This window comes from Tauraco erythrolophus, chromosome 31 (assembly GCF_009769465.1).
Source record: "Tauraco erythrolophus isolate bTauEry1 chromosome 31, bTauEry1.pri, whole genome shotgun sequence".
NCBI classification, from domain to species: domain Eukaryota; kingdom Metazoa; phylum Chordata; class Aves; order Musophagiformes; family Musophagidae; genus Tauraco; species Tauraco erythrolophus.
The window spans coordinates 1,501,345-1,524,814 of NC_141495.1; the positions used below are offsets into that span (position 1 = coordinate 1,501,345).

General features: G+C 50.8%; 1 protein-coding gene across 1 annotated transcript in view; it reads right to left on the reverse strand.

Moving 5' to 3' along the window:
* R3HDM2 (R3H domain containing 2) overlaps positions 1-23,470 on the reverse strand; it is a 53,359-nt gene that overhangs the window by 8,724 nt on the left and 21,165 nt on the right. The window contains 13 exon segments of the mRNA XM_086628618.1: positions 1,076-1,260; positions 4,057-4,289; positions 6,866-6,897; positions 8,387-8,482; positions 9,644-9,752; positions 10,141-10,281; positions 10,941-11,000; positions 11,740-11,818; positions 13,077-13,203; positions 14,110-14,196; positions 15,839-15,880; positions 16,984-17,099; positions 17,102-17,184. Coding sequence (XP_086484744.1) covers positions 1,076-1,260; positions 4,057-4,289; positions 6,866-6,897; positions 8,387-8,482; positions 9,644-9,752; positions 10,141-10,281; positions 10,941-11,000; positions 11,740-11,818; positions 13,077-13,203; positions 14,110-14,196; positions 15,839-15,880; positions 16,984-17,099; positions 17,102-17,150 — 1,356 coding nt within the window. The 5' untranslated portion in view covers positions 17,151-17,184.

Genomic DNA, 23,470 nt, shown 5'->3' on the forward strand with positions numbered 1-23,470 from the left:
AGGCAGCAAGGAGCTGTTCGTGTTATCTGCGGTAACAGCTCTTTGAGGAGGTTTGTTTCCTCCTCCCGTCTCATCCCACAGAAAACACTTAGAATCCTGGAACAGTCCAGGTTGGAAGGGACCTCGGAAGATCATCTGGCCCAACCTTTCGTGTGAAAGGCAGCCTAGATAAGATTATCTAGCACCCTCCCTGTCCAGCTGCATCTTGAAAACCTCCAGTGTAAGACCAGTGTAACCGGCAGTTCTTTGCTGTAGGAGACCCTGTAAACACGGAATGATGCACAAGAAAGGATTCCTACAGAACTCACGGGCAGACTGAGGTCCAGCACTGACACGCAGCACTGAACAGGGCAGGATGGGAAGGTACTGAGGATACTTCCAAGCACTCTGCCCACCTCTGCACCCACTGAACAAGAGGCAGCTTTTCTCTCCAAACGTGCCCACCAGGGCTGGCTCCCACCCCTTCCCCAGTCCTGCAGTGATACAGGGGCAGCTCTTGCGCCGTGTTTTTTTACAGCCTTGGGAGCAGAACGAAATATGTAGGACTGACAGTCACGAGTGCTTTCCTGAGGGTTCCATCCTCAGAAATAACACTGAAGGCTGTGGAACACCTCTTGGGGTTAACTCAGGGAGGGTCTGGACAATACACAGATCCCAGGACATGAGGTGACCACCCATGGGATTTCAGCACGGGGGTGCTCAAACTCAACTACTGTTTGTGATGGTCCCTCACCAGGAGGGCAACTGGTTCCAGAACACAAACCTGCCACTCAGCAAAGGGCTGCAGATCCCTTGCCAGGAGGGCTGCTGCCCCGGCAGGTACAGAAGAGGCTTGCAAGTTCAGATGTCACACAGCATCGTGTTCAGGCACAGCAATGCCCCCCACCTTCTCCCGCCCTCTGCCAATAGCACAAAGGGACCATCACTCCTTAACACAACGCGAGTGTGACACCACCCAAACCCCACTGGGTCACTGTTGAGTCCGGAGCACCCGGGGTACAGGCTGGCTCTGCCTCTGCCTCCCACCTGCGTGCCAAGGAGCTCGCTGAGCCCCGGGTACAGCGCAGCGACTCACCTGGGATATCATGTGGTTACTCATGGCCGGCTGCTGCTGGGCTGCGGGTGGAAGTCCTTGGGGTGGTGGTGGTGGCTGCTGGGGTGGCTGCAGTTGAGGCTGCTGGGCTGTGCAGGGCAAGAGGCCACGGCTGGGCTGTGAGGAAGGGGGTTGGCTGCATGCTTCAGGGGCACCTAGTACCAAACCTTGAACAGAGAAAGGTGTGGCAGGGTTGGTACCTGGGAGAGGAAAACATCGATTTGTTGATGGGGAGGGTAGGGGCCAGACCCTGTCACTGCCTCCTGTGCTGCAGCCAGACTACATTCCCTGATGTCCACATGGCAGCTTGCACAGGGGACAGAGGGAGCAGGCTGCAGGCCAAGTCATCAGTCTGCCGCTGCTTCACAGCAAACCAAGGTGTTGACACTCTCAAGTGATTGTACCTCTCTCCTCTCCATGTCTATGTCCACACACAGACCCTCCACAGCTGGTCACAGCATCTTCGTTCCTCCCCCTGATCCGTGCACGCCTCGCTCCACACAGGGCAGACTAGGATGCGATTCTTGCTCCAGACTATGGCCATGAGCTGTACAGCTGTTACTCCCCGGGTGTGCTCTCTTCCCTGATCCCAGCCTAGCACCCTCGGTCCAAGTGGACAGCCTACACGTTGGTCCCCACCCACAGCTCTCAGGTAGCTGCCGTTTTGTGGTTGCTTTGGAGGGATGTGCCCTCTGTGTTGTCTGGAAAGCTCCAGGCACAAGTCAGCGCCTTCTATAAACACCACGGGCCTTCTGCTGGGACAGGAACCTGCTGTGAACAGCAGCATCTGCCTGGTGGAGGGCTCTCCGCCCCACCATGAGGCAGAATTACAAAAAGAGGGAGCTGCCAGATACACCCATGTTAGCTCAGCACCGTAAACTGTGGAAAGATGCTGGAGAGACGTTCCCAGCCCCAGTCCCGTTCTGCAGCCAGGCCAGGCCCCTGCTTGGACACTAACACGCTGCCATGGTCTGTTCAAGTGCTTGCTCAGAACAGAGAAAGGAGTGAGGGAATCCTGTTTTATGGCCACACAGACCCAACACATGCACATCTTTTGAGTACAAGGTGAGGGGGTTGCCGGCTGAAAGCAATTCCTTCCCATGCTAGGAAAAACTGCTGGGAAGGAGTGCGATACGTGCTGCAGGGCACTCAGCTGGGAAGTGCTCTCCTCAGTATTTCAGTCTTACTTCCAGAAATAAAAGGGCTATGAAACTACTGCTTGATGCTCAGTAGCTGCTATTTAACTAATTCTGCCTCTGCTCTACTGCGTTTCAACAGCTAATCTTCAGGCATCTGCTAAGGAGGTCTGTATCATCAGCCACATCATCAGGTAGAAAGAAGGAAATATTTTGCTGACGGTTGCCCAGAGGCTGAATGCTGAGATAGGAAAAGAGCCCCAGAGTCCTAAGCATTTCCTCCTCCACAGAGTAAACAGGAGGATATGGAGGGATGGCAGGTTTATTTTCCCCACCTCCCCAAGTAAAAATTCCTTTACTTTCTCCCCCACCCCGCCCAAGACATTTCTAATCACTTGCCGTTATATAAAGCCTGGAGAGCAATTGGCTTCTGTTCCCAAGCAAAACTTGGAAGAAAAATACAGAAAAAGCAAAAAAGCAGATGCTCTCTTGCTCTGCTTTGCACATGGCTGGGACAGATCTTCAAATAACTGCTCCCATCAGTTGATGCATCAGTCACAGAGGTGGTTGCAATAACCAAAGTAAGTGCAGCCCTAAGCACACTGGAAACAGGGTCTCAAGAGATGATGTAGAGACCTCCAAACTGCAAGATGAACGTGTGGTTTTCAAAGTCAGCCTGGGTGCTAGAACAACAGTCTGGCTGCCTTTTAGATCCATCCCTTTTATTTGCAAGGATTCTTGTGGAGCAGTCTAATCACCCACAAGCATGAATCTGCCTCCCCTCCCCAGTAAAATGACAGTCTCAAGCATTTGGGGACCTGCTGCCTACCAGTGAGAACAGAGGAAGCTAGACAGTGAGACAGCACTGGATTTTGCTCATTGATATTGCCCAGCAACTGTAACCAGCTACCACATGGCTCCTTGGTTATCACCAGACCATTGAAATGAGAGCGAAGGCCTGTGCTGCCTCTTTGACAAACGCCGCTCACGAGCGGTCAGTTGAAAATAAAGGACTCTGCTCCCACCAATCGGAGGGCTGGTGCCCTGCCAAGTGCAGCACACATCTCCTCAGGAGGCTGTTGTCAGTAACAGACTACCAGTGATGTCCCACAGCACCACTCTCCATGCACGGGCCACCGTCTGTCTTACCTAGGTGGAAAAGGACGAACTGATCTGAAGCTTGCAGAGACCTGTGATCCTAATTCTCTCTGGTGCTCCTGAAACCTTGAACTGTATTCAACACCTCTTGAAGAGCTGCAGGCCCAGCTCCCTGCTGTCAGGTTTGCTCTCAGGAGTATAGTGAATCATTTTGAGTGAACACCATAGACAGATACCAATTCACACAGTCTTTGTCTGATGAGACAGACTGTGTGTCTGATGAGACAGACTAATTGGTGACACTCTTCTCTGGACCTCCTTTGTTGAAAGTTAGGAAAAGTGCCAGATGGTTCACCCTAAGTCTCCTTAGGGCCTTGAGGGATTCTGGAGAGCAGAAAAGAATGGCAACGCAACTTGCAGCACAGCGAGGGAGAGAAAACAACAGAAAATTGGTAGCTTGGCTTCCAGGGTATAAAACTAAACAATGTCCTTTGTCTTAGATAAGTCTGCTAAAGGAAGGAAGACCTGGTGGTGAGTATTGACGAAGCAGATGATGAACCAACTGAGATATCCCAGCCCAGGTACTGAACACATTCAGATGATTCCGACCATGTCCCATTTTAATCAGAGCCACTGACCAGAGCACTATGAGCCCCAGTTCCCCAGCGTGAAGACTGTGTCTGCTAGATGCCCTTTGCCAGGAGGTGTGTGGGGGAAACAGTACAGTACCTGTCCGGGACGTTCTGCTGGCAGCGCTGCCTTTGCTGCTCCCGATGCTGTCCCCCCGTGTCAGGATGGAGATGCCACTGAAGCTGCTGGCTTTGGTAACAGGTGGCCGCAGGCTGCGGATGGAGCCGTCTGAGTCTGTGCTGCTCCACGGTCGAGGCTCCAGCGACTTTATCTCGCTCTCTGTGCTGCTCTGGCGACTGCCCGAGGCCCGGTTCAAACTGTCCCGGTTGCCCCTGCAGAGACCGAAGCAGTTAGACCCCACCTCCAATGAGAAGGGGCAGCAGTAGGACCTGCAGGTGCTGCATCAGTACCACCACACCGGGACCACAGCAGGGTGGTAAGCCCAGTCGGCAGCTGGCTCCGTGACACAGCACGTTGGCACGTTGTACGGGGATCTGGCAGCACACACCCTGGGTCACAGCTGGCTTGGGCATGCACTGTGCAGACCCAGACACTGCTGATCTTCCTGGGCGCACGTTGAGAGCTGGCTCCTGGCCCTTTTCCCTAGCCAGATCCCAGCCTGGAAGAGATGCCAGCAGGGTCAGAGCATGATCCCTTGCTAAAGCTCTCCTTGTCTCAAAACAGGGAGCTTTTAACAGAGGCCTTGAGACAAGGCTGACCGAGATCTTGCAAGACTGCTGTCCATACCAGCCCTGGTAAGGCTTTCTGCCCAGCTGGAACAGCCACATGCTGGGATATGACTACACTCAGGGCTGTGCTCCCACTGATCACCCACCCTTAGCCCCCGGCCAGGCGTGGCCACAGCAGGACTTTATAGAGTATGAGCAAAACATCCCAAGCAGTGAACCTGGTTCATGAGCCCAGCTAAGGACTGTAAGTACAGTCACAGGTTCCTGGGCCTTCACTGGGGAGGGACAGTGAGGAAGACAACACTGAAAGAGATGCTCATATAACCCTGTACGCTGAGCCCGGCAGCCCCTCCATGCAGCTGTGGAGGGGAAAAGATGGGCTTGGAAGAAGCTTCTGAGGTGATGTCCTGGGCGGCTGGGAGCATGTAAGAGCCAAAGAAAATACATCTCTTGGAAAGCCAGCACAATGGTTATATCCCTAAAGAGGTGAAGGAATTGCACTATGCAGCCTCGAACCCCAAATTACAGCTGACTTGACAAGAACCACTGTCAAGCTCTTGGGCTCTCTCCAACCTGAACTCTGACGGCTGCTCCCGGGGATGTTCGGAGAGGGGGGGCAGCGTCGGTGTGTGGGGAAGGGGCATGTCATGGCGTCTGTTCTGACTCAGCCACAAACGCTGGTTCCCTGAGAATCCAGACCTCTCCCAAGCTGATCACCACTAACCCAGCAGCACAACAGTTCTGATTTTGCTACAAATGCTCTCCAAGCTCCAGGCACACTATCACACCCGTGCTCTCCGAGAGCAACGCCCTCGCAGCTTCAGCCATACCTTTCTCTCCATAAGCCCTACTACAGCCCGTTTCCAAGCGTGTCCACCAGCAGAGAGCTCTCTGCAATCAGATCTGTGCTTCGGCAGCATTAATACAGGACTTCCAAGAGAATGGAACAAACTCTGAATGCTGGGCTTTGTGGGCAGTCAGACTCAAGTTCACACAGACATCATCTCCACCACCACCACTGAAGGAACTGCAATCTCCTCAAGAGCTTGTCTGTCTCTGTCCAGAGCTCAGAACGGTCCCAAGACCCACATATCCTCCCTCTCCTCACTATTGAGAAGCACAAAACAAAGTCAGCAGGTTAACCAAGCTCTTTAGGGCACAACAGCCAGAAAAGCTCCTAGTGCAGCCCTGGCCGCAGCTCAGCTCCTGAGCTGCGATCACATCAGCAACGTTTCTTCTGCCACTCGCTGGGTGAGTTTCGCTACAGCCCCACGGCTGATTTGGAAACTATACCCCCTGCTTTAAACACCACTGCCACACGCAGACTCCAAGACACCGTCCCTGTAACTGTGCTGAGGACACTTGACTTTGACAGCGTCTCTCCAAGGAGAGCCTGAGCCATGTGACGGACTGAGGAGAGAGGCAAAGTTGTTCCTACTCTTGCCAAGATCCTCCTGTCCTGGTCATACACAGAGATGCTTCATTTCTAGAGCTTTGGCTATTAAATAAGAGGACAGCAGGCATGAGGGTCTCTTCACTCTCCTGTTCTTTATCCTCATACCTTCAGCAGCCTCCTGCAGCAGGTGTCTGTGCAAGGGGATTCGTCAGGCTAACGCCATCTTTCCAGCCTTTTCATCCACAAGAAAACTACTTAGCAAGAAAATGCTGCTCAAACATGTTCCAAGTGCCCCCTTCAGCATACTCTGGTTGAAACGGAAGCCTGAGACACTTCATTGCCACCATTAAGTAATTCAGTCTTCATAATCAGGGATTACGGACAACCCCACCTTATCTGGATGCTGATCCTGTCACTGTAAGGGCAGGGGCTTTTCTATCCTTTTGGAAAAAAGAGGCAGAATGGTTTGAAAACTGCTGGAATGCTCTAGCTTTCCCATTCCTCCCTGCCAAATATTCCCACCTTTCACCCCTCCACTTAAATTGATGGATTAGCAAAAAAGGACTCAGAAATTGATGCTGCAAAAAATACAACTTCAATAACTTCACAAGCAGCCATGCATGGGGCAAACTTGCTCAGCAGCACAATGTACAAAAGTCACACAGAGATACCTAAAAATCTGCCTCCGTTTGTGAGAACTAGAAGAAAAGCCTTCTTTGGAGATTCTGTCGGTTAACATCAGAAAAAAGCATCATTACCGAGTCAGGCAGCCCTCCGTAGAGAAAGCCAGAGATACAAATAGCATCTGCTAAACAGTACTAACCTGCTGTCGGCGAGATATCCATTCTGGCCAGTCTGGAAGCACGGAAAAGACATGGAGATGGGAAAGAAAGAAAAGGGAGACTTAATAACTTTGAAAGCAAGAAACCCAGGCAATCTCAAAGCAAAAAGGAGCAAAGCACAGGGCTTAGACACAGCTCACGTTGTGCCCCAGTTACATGGTCACTCAGGAGTCCTGCTGAGCCTCCTGCACGCCAGACCCATTTGGCTCTCTATCCAGGCCCATCAGGAACCCTTCCTGATACCTGTGACCCTGAGATGTCTCAGGAGTTTGCAAATCTGAGTCCTCAATTCCCTACCTCATTGCTCCAAGGCAGCTTTGTCAACAGAACGATCAAGGACAGACACACACGGGTCTTTATTTGCTAAATGCAGGCACAATTGTCAGAGCCATGAAAACAGGACAGAGGGCTCAAAGCCAGCCCAGCTCACCCTGCGATAGTCACCTCTGCCTCTGCAAGTCAGATGCAAAGTGCTGCCGTAGCCCGTGAGCACAGAGCAAGGGTAAACACGTGCCCACCCAGTGCTATGCCAGCACGGACAGCACCTGCTGTAGGCAGGACTAGGGCAGAGCTGCTTGCCAACATGTCTGAACGGCTTCGGGCCTGTGCATGTGAGACAACTCCATGATCACAACTGGCTGAAGGGTCATCAGCTGAAGCCTGGTGACTTGACCCGGGACTCAGCACAGTGATTGCCTTAACATCCTCCTTGGGCAGGCACACAGCAATTCCCGTTTCCCAAACGAAAGGCGTCATCCCCGAGATGCTCAAAAGCAGCAGGCAAGGAGCTGGACTTTGAACATGATCCACAGCAGATGGGCACTTGGAATCGTCCCTGATTCCATCATTTGCCACTTGGCACAGGATGGAGAGCTGCCTCCAGCTGGTAGACAGTCCTCAACACAGTAGAGCACAGAAGCCTCTCTGAGCCAGATGTGTGCAAGAAACACAGCTCTGTCTTAGAGGAGTTCCACGTAGGGAGCAGAGATCCCAAGGAAGCAATAATCAAGCTGGACACTTCATAAGAAAGCCCATAAACATACTGCCCAGATTATCCTGTAAAGGAACAGAGCCCTGCCTGATACTCAAAGGCCAGCACTGCTTGGTCAGGAGGTCAAAGCTGCAGCACTGGAGAGAAGCTGGAGGAGACGGCTGCTGCTCCTTTCAGGTTCATCAACTGATTTGCGGTCACCCCAGAAACACCACTGCATAAGCTGATACTCTTGCTGGGCAGCGAAGAGCAAAACTGCCTCCTCTGTCAGTGCCCGCTGTCTCCTGCCCCCTGAAACAGGCAATTTCGGGAAGGAGGAGACTGGGGAGCGGGAGTGTGGCTTCTCTATCTCAATGTCTTAAACATCTTTGGTAGGAACTGGAATTCAATGGTAGGTAACAAGAACACTGGGAAATTTGTAGAAAAGGCAATGATAAGATCTGACCTCTTAAGTGTACTCAAGGACACCTTCTGCCACAAAGTTCCAGGCAAGTGAGTCATCCAAGCTTACCTCCCGTGCAAATATCCGCTCCCTGACTCGCTGATACTCTTCCTCTCGCTCTTCTATAGATTTGCTCCTTCTCCCATCCTGCAAGGGGAGTCTGATCTGAAGGGACAAACACATCTCAGCAGGTCAGCAGTTGCCAATGGCAGCAGGGGGCTGAGTCAGCTGCTGATATTTTTACGTAGCAGTGTAAGTGGATGTGGACTACGGAGTGTGTGCATGATGCCTGGATGCAATGACACAGTCTCTGCCCTTGAACCTACGTTCTGGACACCTATGTCTACAGATGAACAAGGTCTTAGGGTACTCCACCTCCTGGATCAAGCAAAACCACTCTGCCTGATTTGGAAAGGACAGATCAGGAATATCACCGCGTGCTTCTCAAAGACAGTCTGTTCCCAGGGGTCAAAAGCTAAAGGCCATTCTTTAGAGCATACGTCAACACAGCAAACTCCTGCTCAGCCATGGATTCTGTGCTTTGTGGGTAGCTGCATCACCCCATCTCCATGGGGAAACCAGAATCTGATACTGATTGCAATGACCAGCTCCCCATCCTGATGACTGAAGTTCAGAAACACGGCCCAAAGCAAGGGATAGTGGTATGCTGGGGTGATGTAAAGAAGGGAGTTACAAAAGCAAAGAGCATGAGACCTCTGGTGAAGAGGTCTCCTGTCTCTTGCCCCCGTTTCTGACATTCAAGATTCTGACACAGGCTGGGAAACCAGCCACAGATGAACAAGCTAGCGCTCTGTTCCGGGTGCGGTGCCACCTGTGACAGCCTGAAGGCAACCAGAGAGGCAGGAGAGTTTTTAGCTCCGACGACAGGCAACGCTACTGAGCTCAAAGCGTTTCATTTTGCCGACGGTCTCCCTCCAGCAGCACTGCGAGGTTCTGATGACTTCCCAGCTTGACTCGCTGCAAGCGCCAGGGAGGGCTGGGAGAGATGCTTGGCAACACTCAGCTCTGGGGCATTTACAAGGAAACCTTAGCAAATAGCTTCACCCTAAAGCCTGGCCCAGCCACCAGCCGATATTCAGGGTACAGAAAAGTACCCCCCGTAGAACCCACACAAATTCTTCATGCACTTCCGCAGTATTTTGTAAAGTTTTCACGATATATCTAGATGCTGCTGCTCAAGCGGCATGGAAGCTTCTATTAAAGGTTACTGCAGGAAACCCAAGAGAAATTTAGCATTGTTCTCATCTTAGAAAAGTCACACTTGACTTTCTCAAAGTATGCAGGTACCCCATTGCCACCCCTTACCTGATTATCATCTCGGTCCATGCTGGTATCATCTCGTTTTAGGATAAACCTCTGCGGGAATTCTGCATTCTTCTCATCTTTGATGTGCTCAGAAAACCTCTGCTCAGGGCTGCAGGAAGAATCAGCCCTTGTTAGAAGAGCAAAAATGGGCATTGAACTGTCTTCATAAAACCAGTGCTTTGCAGGAGTGAGAGGGTGTGCAAAGATGTTTGTTGTGTTAAATCTCTCCTCTGTACGATGGCAACAAGAGCTCCTGCCCCTTCTCTGAGAACTAAAGAAAGCTAGGAAAGGCTTGCAAATATATACACTTAGGACTGGAAGTGAAGGATTCTTCTCTTCTAGAGAGGGGATCTGCCCTTCTTATGGAGGCAAAAAAATGTGGATTCCATCCTGCTCTCAACCACGCCAGGGCTCTGTGTCTGGGGGTCACATAGCACCATGCAGGGAAGGGAAGGAGATGCCAACCCAGTCTTCCTCCCTCCCTCCCTCCTCCTTACATTCGTGTGTTACTGGTCTTGTTGATAATGACCGCCTTCCCAGTTTGGTCAACGTTATGGTCCATGCCAAAGTAGGCAGCTACCCGGTGCAGCAGCATCCTATGGTACGAGGTCATCTGAGGGAACTTCTTAAACTGATTGCTGAGAAGAGGGGAGAAAGCATTAGAATTTAGAAGACCTTGAAACAGACAATGTTAATTTGACACCAAAAGAGAGCTCAAGGCCAGAGCTGCGTTAACCAGATCGGACCACGCCACCGTCCCAAGCCGTTAGTCGTGACTCAAGTGCTGCTTCTGACACGGAGCGCGAGCACGGGCTCACCCTGCTCCGCCAGACAGAGCTGGGCTGATCCCAAGGCTGAAGCTGAACAGGTCCTTCCCGAAACACAACCAGCCTGTGCAGAAATGCACATTTGTTCCTAAGCAGGAACAGGAGCCAGAACTGATACTTATACCGTGACTTCTCCGATCCTATTGGATAAAGAAGTTTGCAAACTCTGCTGCAGACACTTATTCTATCTCATGTTCTCGGATGTGAATCCTGCCCCTGGTTTCTTCACCCCCAGTTTACGCCAGGAAGAGAGCACAATGGCACTAATCCCCTTCACAGCAGATATGGTGTTAAAGCAATTGATACCCAACCAATGTGACACTCAAACCTGGCACTCGGACACGAGGAAGGGGAGCATGTACAGGAGAAGAGGCCTCCTACCCAGCGTGTCCTCCTCCCCCGAGCGCCCCAGAGCCCGAACTGTAAGTTACAAACCTCTTTTGCTTGACACAAACTTGATGATCACTTACTTGTTATCACTAATAAATTCCAGAATCTCCTGTTCTAACTTGAGTAGCATCATTCTATCCCTGCCAAGAAAAGAAAACGGCCACCTTTAGAGACAGTGAACCAGCATTCTCTGCTCGGTAACCCCCTCCCCGCGACAGAGAAAAGTCAGAAATATCTGGAGCAAGCAACACTATTAACCAGGCTTCACACATCCTCCACAGGAATGACCTAAAAAAACTCTATTTTTTTCATATATAGTAAATTAATTGTCAGATTTTTTTCAGTTTAAAGTTGTTCTTTTGCCAACAATGCTTGGCTTTTGGTAACATGGAGTCTCTGCTCTGCTGGAAGCTCCACTGGTAGAGACTCCAGCTATGCCAGCACTTGGCTTGATTACATTTATTACTGACAGCAGCAGTTCCTTTAGAGGTTGGTATTTGACAATCATTTATAGAAAAGGTTTTAAAGCAATCAAGATTTCTTCCTGCTTGCATTCAAACAAATTATTTTTCCTCTTTCTCTCTCTCTGTAATACACAATTACATGTTTTGATTGACTGCAGCATATAAAATTACAGTTGTGCTTTTTGTTTCTACACAGCCCCAGCTCTGCTAATGCTCTCTGAATTCCAAAAAGTAAAATGCACTTTCAGATACTTTCTGTAGTCCCCCCTCCTCCCAAGATACATGAATACACACGTACATATACACACATGCACACAAACACCATGGGTTTAAGAGCGAACCGAAGAAGCACCGGTTGCCAGGCACTCCCTCCCTCCACTCCATCAGCACGTTGTTTCACTGACTAGGGACCTACCGTGGGTTTTTTTTCAGTGTATTTACTAAAAATTCATGCAAATCTATTCCAGTAGAGTCTGTATATTCCTGGCTGGAATCTGAAACAACAGCAGCAACAAAACAAGTTAACAAAACACTGCAACAGCATACACTGAAGGGAAGAGCGGTGTGTCCCACTACGCGCACGAGGATGATGCCCGCGCATCGCTGCCAGAGAAAGTTCAGCCTCATTCTCAGCACCGACTATTCACGCCGGGAAGGGAGGAAGAAAAGCCCACCTTGTTACAGAACTGCACAGCCTGGGACTCGTATGACCCGGGCTCAAGTCCAGTTTCTAGCACAGGCTCTGAACCTTTAGGTCAAGTTTCTCAGTCTGTAAAACAGGGGCTGTACCCCCTCTCCCCGTGGGCAGCAGGAGGGTCGGACGCTACACACATGGCACTACGAGCACAAGGCCCCGCTGGGAGGACGTCAGAGAGAGGGAGATCAGGTCGGTTCTTAGAAGGAAGCCTGGCCCCTAAAACCAACCACTTGTAACAGCGTGGAGTACCCCAAGTGGCTGTGGATGAGGCCCTGAGCAACCTGATCTAGTTGGAGATATCCCTGTTCCTTGCAGGGGGGTTGGACTAGATGGCCTTTGAAGGTCCCTTCCAGCCCTGACCATTCTATGATTCTATGATTCTAAGTGTGCTCCACGAGGCCCCTGCAAGTCTCCTACAGAACACTTTTGTACAAGCAACTCCTGCACCTTTGGTCCCGCAAGCTACTGAAGTGGAAAGCCCCACTGGCCCTGTTCTTCCCCTCTCCCCACACTCTTTTTAATTTAAAAGTAATCACAGAAAAAACAGTAAGTGAAATTCAATCTGTACCAGTGTCGAGTCGCTGTCTGTACAAGGATTTCAGGTCAAATTTGCTCACCAGATTAAATGTGTATCTTTTAGCAACTTCTATGCCCCAAAATCACACACGCAGGATCATACAGCAGAAATTTAGCTCACCTCCCTACAACCTCACATCTTGCCACCTGTGGCAGGTTTTATAAAATCAAATATTAAACTGAAAGCAAAAGTCTGTAGGATGGGTCTTCCTAGGTTTGCATCTGCACATTTAAAAAGCCACCAGACCACTACAAACCATGCGGGACGCCTGCAAGTCTGTTGGGGCACGTGCCAGTCTAGAGAAACCCTCCCCCTCTCTCCCCGTGCTTTGCTCCAGAAAGGACATTACAAAAAACTATACATTCCTGCATGGTCATCAGCAGAGATAAGTGCTCTGCTCCCAACAACCGCACCACGGGCGAGCAGAACTGTCCAAATGGGTAGGACAGGCCCCGTCCCGTTCAAACGAGCACCTGACCTCGAGACAGCATTTTCCTCGGTGCCTTCTCTTTATTCTTGTCTTTTTCTTCTTTCTCAGGCCCATCTTTCATGGACTTTTCCTCTTCCTTGTCAGAGGGGCAGCTAATGTGCAACTGAATGATGTCCTGGAACAAAACAAATCAGGCTGGTCTGAGTCACTTGGACACTCCCTGGAATCACTGCCATGGCTGGAGATGTTGGCAGCTGAGAAAGGCATCGCGGACAGGCACGGGGTTCAGGTCGTGGATCTGAGACATTTCAGAAGAAAGGCTTAGAGGCCAAGTACCCCACTCACTGCTCAGCCCTGGCACGGGCCAGGTTTGTCCTTGTCAATAAGGAGCAGCGCAGAGGTCTCTGACCTACCAGCACAGACCTACGCTGTGCCTCCGCACGGTGTGGGACCAGGTCAGCTCAACAAAGATGGGCTGCAGCTACGGCCACGACCTGATCTACAGCGAGCCAGCTGAGATCTCCACACACTGCACCACCCTGTGCTTCTAACGCTTGTGTGGGCAGAGGAAGCTCAATCCATCTGCTCGTGCCAGGGCAGAGAGGTTCTCAGCCCCTCCCTGACTGCTGCCCACCTTTGAGCTTGAGCTCCTCTGTCACTGCCCACAGTGACCACAGGTGGAGACCATCTCTGCAGAGCACTGCGGATCACTTCTCTGTGAGCTGGCTGCTTTCAGGCACTGCAGCCTGAGCTGCAAGGAAAGGGCTTGCATGAAAACCTCCTTCCCACGGCCAAAACCCCAGGGGTTTTGTGAAGAGGAAGTGCCATTCCATTTCTGGGGGCATACGCCCGCGGAGTCGTGGGTGCCCAGTGAGTCGATGCACTGATTCCTCGTAACAGAAGCGCTGTGACTGTACACATGCCGGCAGCACTCACAGGCGTGATTGCTTTCTTCAAAACCAGCCTCTTGTGGGACATTCTTGGCTCTCAGAGGCACATGCCCAGGACAGGACATCATTTTTAGCAAGATGTGGATTTTCGGGACTTCCACACTCCACAGTTTGTCTCATTCTAGGCCTACCTGGGACTCCAGCAGCCCATCTACAAAGGGGCTCGATGATTCTTCACATACAGCCAAACTCCTGACCAGTTTAAGCTTTGAATTAGACTGGAGAAGGAAAAGAAAGAGCATAGTTAAGACAAAGAAGCCAAAACGCACATACTTAAGTTCATGCTGCTGCATTACCAAGCCACTCATCCAGTTATTATTAATTAAACTGCTAAAAAGGAGGACTACCAGACCAGCTTCTTGCAGCAAACAGAAATACACAAAGGCTTGGGGTCCTAGAGCAGATCAGGTATTATTTTTCTTCAGTCTTTGATCAGGATTTGAACCAACCAAATTTTAGGTGAGAAAGTTCATTGCCTTAATTAATGTACACTTTGACCTCTTCAGCCAGAGCAATTCCAGCCTCTCCCCTCCTCACCTGGCAAGAATTAAAACCATTAACAAAGCATACAACTGAAACCAACAATTTTACTGGTTTTTAAGATGTGAAGATTGTTACTGCTCTTATTTAAAAGGCTGTCATCCCACTTACACCTCGCCTGCCTGAACTGATGACTTTGGTTATTTTGGGTAATGTAGTAGTGTTTAGAGAAAATGCTTAAAATAAAACTTGCACTTTCAGGACTCTTGGCAAGTTGACTCACTTGGGTGACAAATAGGAAAAAAATTATCAACCAGTCACATGAGGCTCCCGGGAAGGATCAACAATATGGAGAAAGGCCTGAGGTGCACAGACACATTCTGCCCTCGGTACGGACAGGGCACATACAGCCTGTTCAGGTACGGCACAGAGTCCTGGCTTTTAAGACCAAACAGAACCATTAGAATATTTTTTCTGAACACTCTGTTGGTCATAAGCAGCACATCTCTTTTACACATTACTTTCATCAAAAACAAACCCAGCCAGAACCTCTGTTATGAATTTAACTTATCTCCCCTCTCTCCCATGCCCCAGGGTAGAACCTGTCTTCATTTGGGTTTGGACTTTTGTGAAAGAGTGAAAAAAAAAAAAAAAAAGACAGGGGGAAGACACCTTTGCCCTCCAATCACAGTTTTAAAATCAAGCCCTGAGCAGCCCAGTCAGATGTCACCAGCTGACCCTGTCTGGAGTAGGAGACGGGACTAAATGAATCCTAGCTGGACTCCTCCATTATGGTATGCTTCTATAACTGCCAAACCTGGAAAATTTATGGCCACTTTTGATAAACTGCTAAGGCTAAAAAAAAAATAAAATAAAAATCACACAATGGCTGCATTTTTACTCTGAGATTTTACCTACAAACAATGTTCTAGAACTGTGGCGTCCTGGAGCTCATTATTAGCAAAAGTCTTGGATCCACTAACACGCACGTGCCATCGTTACGGGAGCAAACGCAGCATTCCCTGAAGAAAAGGGGCCTTATGTGAATCCAGACAGTTATACTTAACTTTGTTTTTTAACTGGAGGGTGTAACAGACCAGTGCACTGCCCTGTTCCTCCAGTGACACCTCTGAACTCAATTTCTGGTGTTTTGGGCTCTGGGGAGGGGACTGGGGCAGCAGCAGCAGGAGACAGCTCCTCCATGGGCACGTGTGTGTTAAAAAGGAGCACTCAGGCTCCAGTGCATGGAAAGTGACTGGCCTGAACCCTCACGTGCTGCTTCTGGAGACAGGAAAGGCTTGAGAGCACCATTCTAAGGTTGGGACCGCGGTTCAGCTCAGAATGGCCAAAAGAAAAACGGGACATCGGGAGAAGTTATACCTTGGCTCTTTTTCTGGCATGTCCATGGCTTGAAGTCCGCCTCTGTGGAGAAAGGAAAGAGAAGGCAAGAGGCTTAATGCGGATGTGCAGGCTGTGAACGATCTTCCCTGTGCCAGGCAGCACAACACTGAGCAGGCAAAGCGACTCTGAAGAAAGTCTCCACCTGACAACACTGGAAGCAGGCGTGACAGGAGACCTGGAGAGCTGTCCTGCCAGGCCCCAGGAGGGCAAAATCTGCTTAAGAAACTTCATGTGGATCAGACCCAGTTCCTCTGTTTCTGCCAGAACCAGCACAACTGTGGGATCACGGGGCATACAGGTGGAGGTGCATGACACACTTCTGAGTGGGAAAACTTGAAAGTCTTCTGTCATTCCTGGGATACAAAGGGGGTTCTAACACTGTGGATCATGAGAGAGACACACTGCTGCTCTGATTTAAGAGACACCGAGTCATCTGTCATCCCCACCTTCTCAGAAACCATTCCACGTTACACAGTGACCAGAGTCAGACGCAGTGGTTGACCAAGTCTGGCACGAGCCAGCAGCTTTAAATGCAGAAGCGTTTCTTCAGGCTCAACACCAAATCAAAAGCACATGTGACAGGACAGCGGAGCAGCAGGAATGAGACCCAGCACCCTCCAAATGATGCTTACACAGCTTTTTTTTTTTTTTTTCCCTTGCTGAAATGAAATCCCAAAACATTCACTTCCTATGTGAGCATTTTTAACAGCAGCAAAGCAATGGTCAAGCACCATTCCTGACACCAAGCTCTCTCTGGGACACCTTCACTTCACAGTAAGTCATTAACTGATCCTTAGGTCAAAGAAAGGAACAAGAGGGAGGTAACAGCCATGGAACTTGTGGACTGAGCACAAGTGCCCCCAGGAGCACACCAGTCTCATTTTCTCCCAGGCTCGAAGAACATTTAAATTATCCCACTGTGAGCAGAACAGATTCAGCTAAAGAGAAAGAGAGCAGCCTGTGAACAACACAGCTTGCATGGCATGGCATCCCCTGGGAGGTGGTAGCACATGCTTAGGCCACTTTCAGAAGGGACAGCCACCAGCTTGTGTTTGCCAAGCAGGAGCAGAGGGCCCCACTCTGCACGCTGGCGGAAGGGACCACCTGCTTGTCTGCACACTCACCTGAGATTCCTGGCGCACGCTGACCTCCTCCCCTCCGTCCTTCTCCGCCTCCTCCTTGCTTGGTGACCTGGATACATATTTGGTTTTGTTCACGGATTCCTCAACCACCTTTTTTCAGACTCCTTCATTATCTCCAGAGACTCCTGTGTTGTGTTGCTGTTTGACATCTTCAGAGCCCTACAACGCAGCAATGGGCACCTGCTGGAAGAGGCAACAGAACAGGCAGAAAGGAGTCAGGGGGTGGAGGGAGTTTCTGTCTGGAACACAAACTCTTGCTCACATAGGTTGTAACTTCCTTGTAACTGATCTGGTGTACAAAGACTCCAGTCAAGTGCTCCACTGACAGTCCACTCACTCATCCCCTTGGACGCAGCCCCTCGCAGCACCTGGCTCAAGGGGACCTTGTAGTAGCTCCATGGTTCTCAGCAGGACTCTGGAGACACCAGCAGGGCTGAACAAAGCCTCTGAGATACAGAGGTCCTCGGTGCAGGCACTCTGCCCTTTAACCCCTTTGATGCGAGTGGGAGACTGAGGGCAGCCCTAGTGCTGGCTGAGCCCCAGAGGCAGGGAATTCAGGAGATTAAAAACTCAGGCAACCAGGGGAGCGTGCTCTGCCCAGGACAAACAGCAACAAAAATCTGCATTTTTTTTCCCAAATCCCAGTCCAGTCCTCCTTGCAATCAAACCTTCAGTGAGAAAACAGCCTCGTACCCAAGACGTTGCTCTGGTTCTTCCTGTGAAATAAGGTAACCCCAGACACCTCCCCTCTAGCTGCCCATGGTCAGATACTTCAGGAAAACTGGGAGTCAAACAGTAACAGTCACATTACAGATGAAGATGAACAAATAATGCTTCCTGACAAAGCTGCGTTTAATTGCTTCCTTCTGATTAGCAAGAACACAGGCAGCCCACAGAGCCCCCGAAACCACCTCGGAATTACGGCGGGATCCAGACAGGGCAGCGACACGTGCATCAGTCCGCTGACAGTCCTCAACAGGAGCAACGAACGTGTCACTTACCCAGTCACCAAACTGTGTTAATTCCAAGCCCATTATCTAGAATTGAGACGTTGGCCCTCCCAGCTAACTCGAAGCAGCCCCCCTGAGCTCGAGCGAGGGCTAAACCAGCCCACGGAGGGCTGCAGAGGGATCCTGGCACTGCGGAACACGTCTGCCTGCACAGAGCCCAGTGTTCATGCTGATGACAGATGAGGAGGCTGGATGAAGGCAGGATAACAGGCAGGCCCACTGAGACAAGTTTCCAAAAAGAAAAAGAGAAATCTAAACTTGAGAGAGGCTCAAACAAAAGGTCTGGGCACTGGAAAACACAGCTGATGTTTAACAACTGGTTTTATTAATTGCTTTGGCAGAACATAGCTGAAAGAGAGTCAGATCTCAGAGATTTATCAACTCTTGGCTCTGCATGGGAACTGCTAATATTCATTAACTAATTCAGCCTCATTCCTCTTCAATTTCTGGGGCTGCTGAACATAAAACATGCATTTGACTCTTATTGCAGCTACTGGAACCAGTTCCAGATACAGAAAGCCAGAGAGCGCAATCCACTGCTTCCAGTTCATGGATTCTTACAGGGATCTGCAACAAACTGCAGACACTCAGGGCAGATGCCTTGTTGTGAACGGAAAATGCTGTGTGCTACAGGCACACCCTCGAGACAGGGCTGCAGCCAGAGAAACCACAGTACCACGCAGCAAGGATGTATGCCTGGGAGATGCCAGCACTGCACTGGATCGGAGCGGGAGGACAGGACAGGACACATACTGACAAAGGGAGGAAGCTATGGTCATCTCAGCTCTCCTTCACACCTGCCATCGCCTGTTCTAGACTTGTGATGAGCCTTCCCCCAGCAATAAGACTCACTCCTGTCCATTCTGAGTCACAGATGGGAGAACCAGGAAAGGAAAAAGTTACTTAACCCATGGCCTTGATCAGCAAGTGGCACCTTGAGGTTGTGTGGGAAATACCCCCACTGACCCCAGAGAATTCACAGAAAAAGGGTGAAGGGAAAGCAAAAAAAGCCGACGCAGACGAAGCTGACAGGGCTGCACTGTCCTGTGTACACACAGAACCAGAATGTTCCAAGGCAGACGGGGGTATCCGTAGGAAAGGGACGGCGGATGTTATGGGTTGATATAGGTGACCCAACACATCCCAGCACTGTACGAAAACGAGGTACTTCTCACTAGACAGAACTGCTGGGACATCCCAGCCACTGCTCACACGCGTTCACTCTGGAGCAGGAAGGTTACAAGACACTCACTGTTAACTCCATAAGCAACTTCCTATGTCGCACACCTGAAAGTTTAAGATGAGGACAGGAGGGGCAGAAGGCTCCTTCCCACCTGAGGGGCAATGCTGAACAAACATAACTGGGCAAGGTCCCAGCATTGTCACGCTGTACCAGGCAGGCTGTCCCCACAACCAAACTGGTGGCTCCTGGCAGAAAATAGCTGCCATCGACAGCTTGTTCCAGAACAGGAAGCAGAGAGCACTCTGCTGTTGACGTCAGCCTTGCGAGGCGATTCTGCAGACGCCTCTCCCTGCCGGAGGCTAACGATTTCCAAGCGCACGGCCTCAAACGGCAGGTGGAAGAGATGGCGAGAGCACCTCAGCCCACTATTCTGAATGCTGATCAGTGCAAATCCTTGCACTGCATGGCTGCTCCCTGCCCCTTCCTGGCACAGTCCCACGGACGATCCCATTGGCACGCCTCTCCTGGAGCTCCCCTGCAGGAAGCAGCTTCCCCCAGGGAATCGCGGAGGTGTCCATCCTCCAGCTGCAAGGGTCTGTCCTTCACACCGGCGGGCTGAGTGTCCAGCTAGAGGAACCGCAGTGGAGCTCCCAGGTTTGCAGCAGCGTGCATGGTCTGTGCTGCACGGGGTGGTGAGCCCCGCACGAGGGAGTCGTGCTCTGCTGCGACGCCTCCGACGGGAACTAGGTCAGGAACGGAAAACGGAGCACTTGCTTGACTTGCACGCCAGCCTCCTTAGCGGGAGTCTGGATTATGCAGAGGGTGAAGTGGGAGACTCTGCCTCCTCCCTCCCCAAAATGTTCCATGCTGTAGGAAACTGCTCCAGCCTCATGTCCAGGCCACGAGCCAAAAAAATCTGTAGCAGATTCGGGGAAGAGATGCAGAAGGAGGCACCTCATCTGCACACACGACACTTACCTAGAGGGGGAATTTCTGCACTTAAAATAAAGGAGCAGGTTTCATACAGCTCATTCTCTTTGCAACAGCCACCCTATAACAAGATTCTACCCCGAAGCCAAGCACCTCGGTCAAATTTGAGAGGGGTAACAGCATCTTTTCTCATCATACTGCAATGTAACTTCGGCATCACAAGGGGAATATCATCAGCTTTCCCTCTCCTTTTCCAGAAAAGACAACTCAGAGCCACTGAATTGACATTTGTACATTGTCCCCTCCTGATAAAGCTTCCGTCCCCGACAGCAATCCCCCAGGACATCTCCCTGCACCTAAAATGCAAAGAAGATCTGTGCACTGCTAGCGCTTCTCAACAGCGATGCTTTCCAGAGGAGGTTTCCTTTCTGTATGAATGAATCAGCCCTGCTCCCCCAGGACAGACGTGGGATGCGATGAGGGGGTGGCAGACATGATCTGCTGTGACAGACAACAGCTTGCAGAGAAAGTAGAAGTTCAGAGGACTTGGTGGGGTGGGTGGGACTGAGCTGTGCCTTGCCAGGGAGATGGAAAGATTACGTAGATACGACATCAGGGAAGCCACAAAATCCACGTCAGGAAGGAGAACAACGGAGCAACAGAAGGTGGGTGAGCTGCCATCGATTTTTCGGTTTGGGTCAGAGGCTGGCAAGTAAGCAGGGCAGTCGAGGCAGTGACAGCGTGAACACTTTGTGCATGCTGGCCAAGGGCCAGGGGAAGGGGCAGCCAGGACAGGTTTACATCCTCTTCACCCTGAAGGGGAACATTGAATGCCCCCCCCCCCCACCCCCGCTGCCTTCTCCTGCATGGAATTTGCAGCTGCCAAGCCATGACAACGCAGGCAGCAGCTGGTCCTGGTTAGGCAGGAAAAACAAAGCAAGAAGCTTCTGCATTCACAGTTAGGATGGATCCAGCAGCAAATCTGGGGAAGGCAGGAAGCCTCCTGCTAAACGCCTTCTCTTCCTGGCCTTGTTCTCAGAGTGCAGACACGCTCCTGTAAGCTCAATGAGGGTGCAAAGGAGACATATGGCGACTTGGCTGGAGCTGCCTACATCTACGCTCCTGTGTTGTGACCGCATAGAGGTATCTGAGGCAGCTCATCCCACCACGCAAGAGAGCGAAGCTGCCTCTCGGTTTTCAGGGGGAAAGGAAACAAGTGTGAGTGGGCTCCACTTTCTCAGTCCCTGTCCAAGCCATGAGCACAGGAGAAGTTTGCATGCTTACAGCCGCCTTGACCAGGCTTCACAATTTGCTTCAAAGACAAGAACCTTGACTCAATTCCCCTTCACCTCCTCCCTCGGTTATTAACCAATTCTTTTTTTGCTTTCCGAGACTCCCTCCAGAAGGCATTCAGCAGGGCACAGTAAAAATCTTACCAGACTCAGCCCAGGTCATCAACATTAATGGAACAGAGTTTTCCCTACAGAGAAGGCTGCAGAGCCTCGCAGCCAAGAAGAAATCCCTCCATAGCCATAACAGCAACAGCTCTCTCCATCCTCAGGCTGGTTATAGGACACAAAGAAAGCATACCTCGAAACCAACCACATCCAATTACATGCTACACAGAGCCAAAGTGCTCTGAGGGCTCAGAAATAGCCACCCTGAGGCTGGTGATGCACCGGCAGGCAGGACAGTCCCCACCACATCGCTCCGATGGACAAGGTCAGTTCTCAGCACCAGGAGAACTGGGCAGGAGGAGAACTGGCGCAGCCCAAGGGAGGTTTGTGGGTGCAACTGGTAACTCAAACCAACGAACCCGCCTGTGAGAGGGAAGGCAGAGAGCACTGGCCTTTTTCCAGCATCTGAGTGTTTCAGTTCACCCCTCTGTGTAAAGCTTTAGTACCAGCACCATACATCACTGAGTAAGTACCTCCTGGAAGGTTAAATGATGATGCTCTCGTGAACAATTTGCTCATTGGCTTCCAGGTCAACCAATGGGAATCTCAGCTCCATGGCAACGGGCTCTATTGCCAGGGGCAACCAGACAAGTTTGGGGGTGATGTAGATTCCCCTTCCCGAGCACAGCATCTGCTGTAGAAAAAGGTTTTCACAGGAAAAGGTGGGGGCGGCACAGTGGAGGGGGTGCTGCAGATTCCGGCATTAAAGCCTCAGTCTGACTGACTAAGGCAGCCCAGGGTTCCCTCTGCACCGAGGGGTCTCCAGAGAGGCTTTTGTCTCCTCTTCTGCCAGGGCACAGCAGCTGGTAAAATTTTTGCTGTATTAAAGTACACTGATCAGGTGCAACAAGAGGCTCTAACGAAAGGCTTTGCTGTTAGGACCAACAAAGGCCATGCAGCTCCTGAAACATCTCCCTCCCAGGCTCCATTTGGCCTCCTGGTCTGCTCTCTAAAACGTAAGCTGCCCCCCCAACACTGCTGACTGGGGCAACCCCAGCATCCCGTAAAAGTCTGCAGCCTCAGCTGGAAAACAAGCAGGTAAAGAGCCTTTCGAGCACACTCCCCTTCCCTCCTGTCGGGGAAAACAGCTTTTTCTTTAGCTTGAACGAGCACCCAGTTCAGTAAGAAAGCCCTGAAACCTTCCTTGGGAACACTCATAAGCTGCAACTGTCTCGGCCAACGAAGCAACGTCTCCTGAATTCTCTCCATTGCTTTTTTTATTATCAGTTGAAGAGAGAGGTTTAGTTCCTCACTACCATACAGCTCCTACAAAACCTGTCAGAAACCTCTAAACCAACAGGAGACCAGATGCATCTGACTGCACAGTGCATAGGCTCCCAGTGCTTAGTCACTGCTTTAAATCTTAATCTCCACCCCCACATTACATCAAAGAGGTGAAATTATGATGCAGATGGAAGGGTTTGACTTCAAGTGGAAAGGGGGGAAATAACCTTATATGAAGGAGAAAGGAAATGCAGGCGAGATACAAAGCCCTCCAAGTTAATTCTGCAGAATATCATCAGGTCTCAAACATGTCCCTCCCAAATAATTCCAAGACACCACCAGTCAAATTGCCTTCATCCACAGCTGAGGAAAGCCCCACATCAAGCTCTACACATCTGCTGAGCACATGGCTGCAACAGCTTAAGGTCTTGGCTGTTGACATAAGACCTGGGCTGTAAGGCAGGGCTGCTGCAAGAGGATCCCTTCAGAGGGACCCACGGCTGCACCTCAGCAGAGCCACTGCCCACTTGGTCTCGAGAGGCTTAAGCTCAGGGGTACCAGGCCTGTTCCACTGACCATAACCACCAAGGGTTAGGGAGAAGTCACACGTCAGTGAAGTAACACAGATTCTGCTCATTTGCCAGGAAGGCAGAAGTGGCAACGCC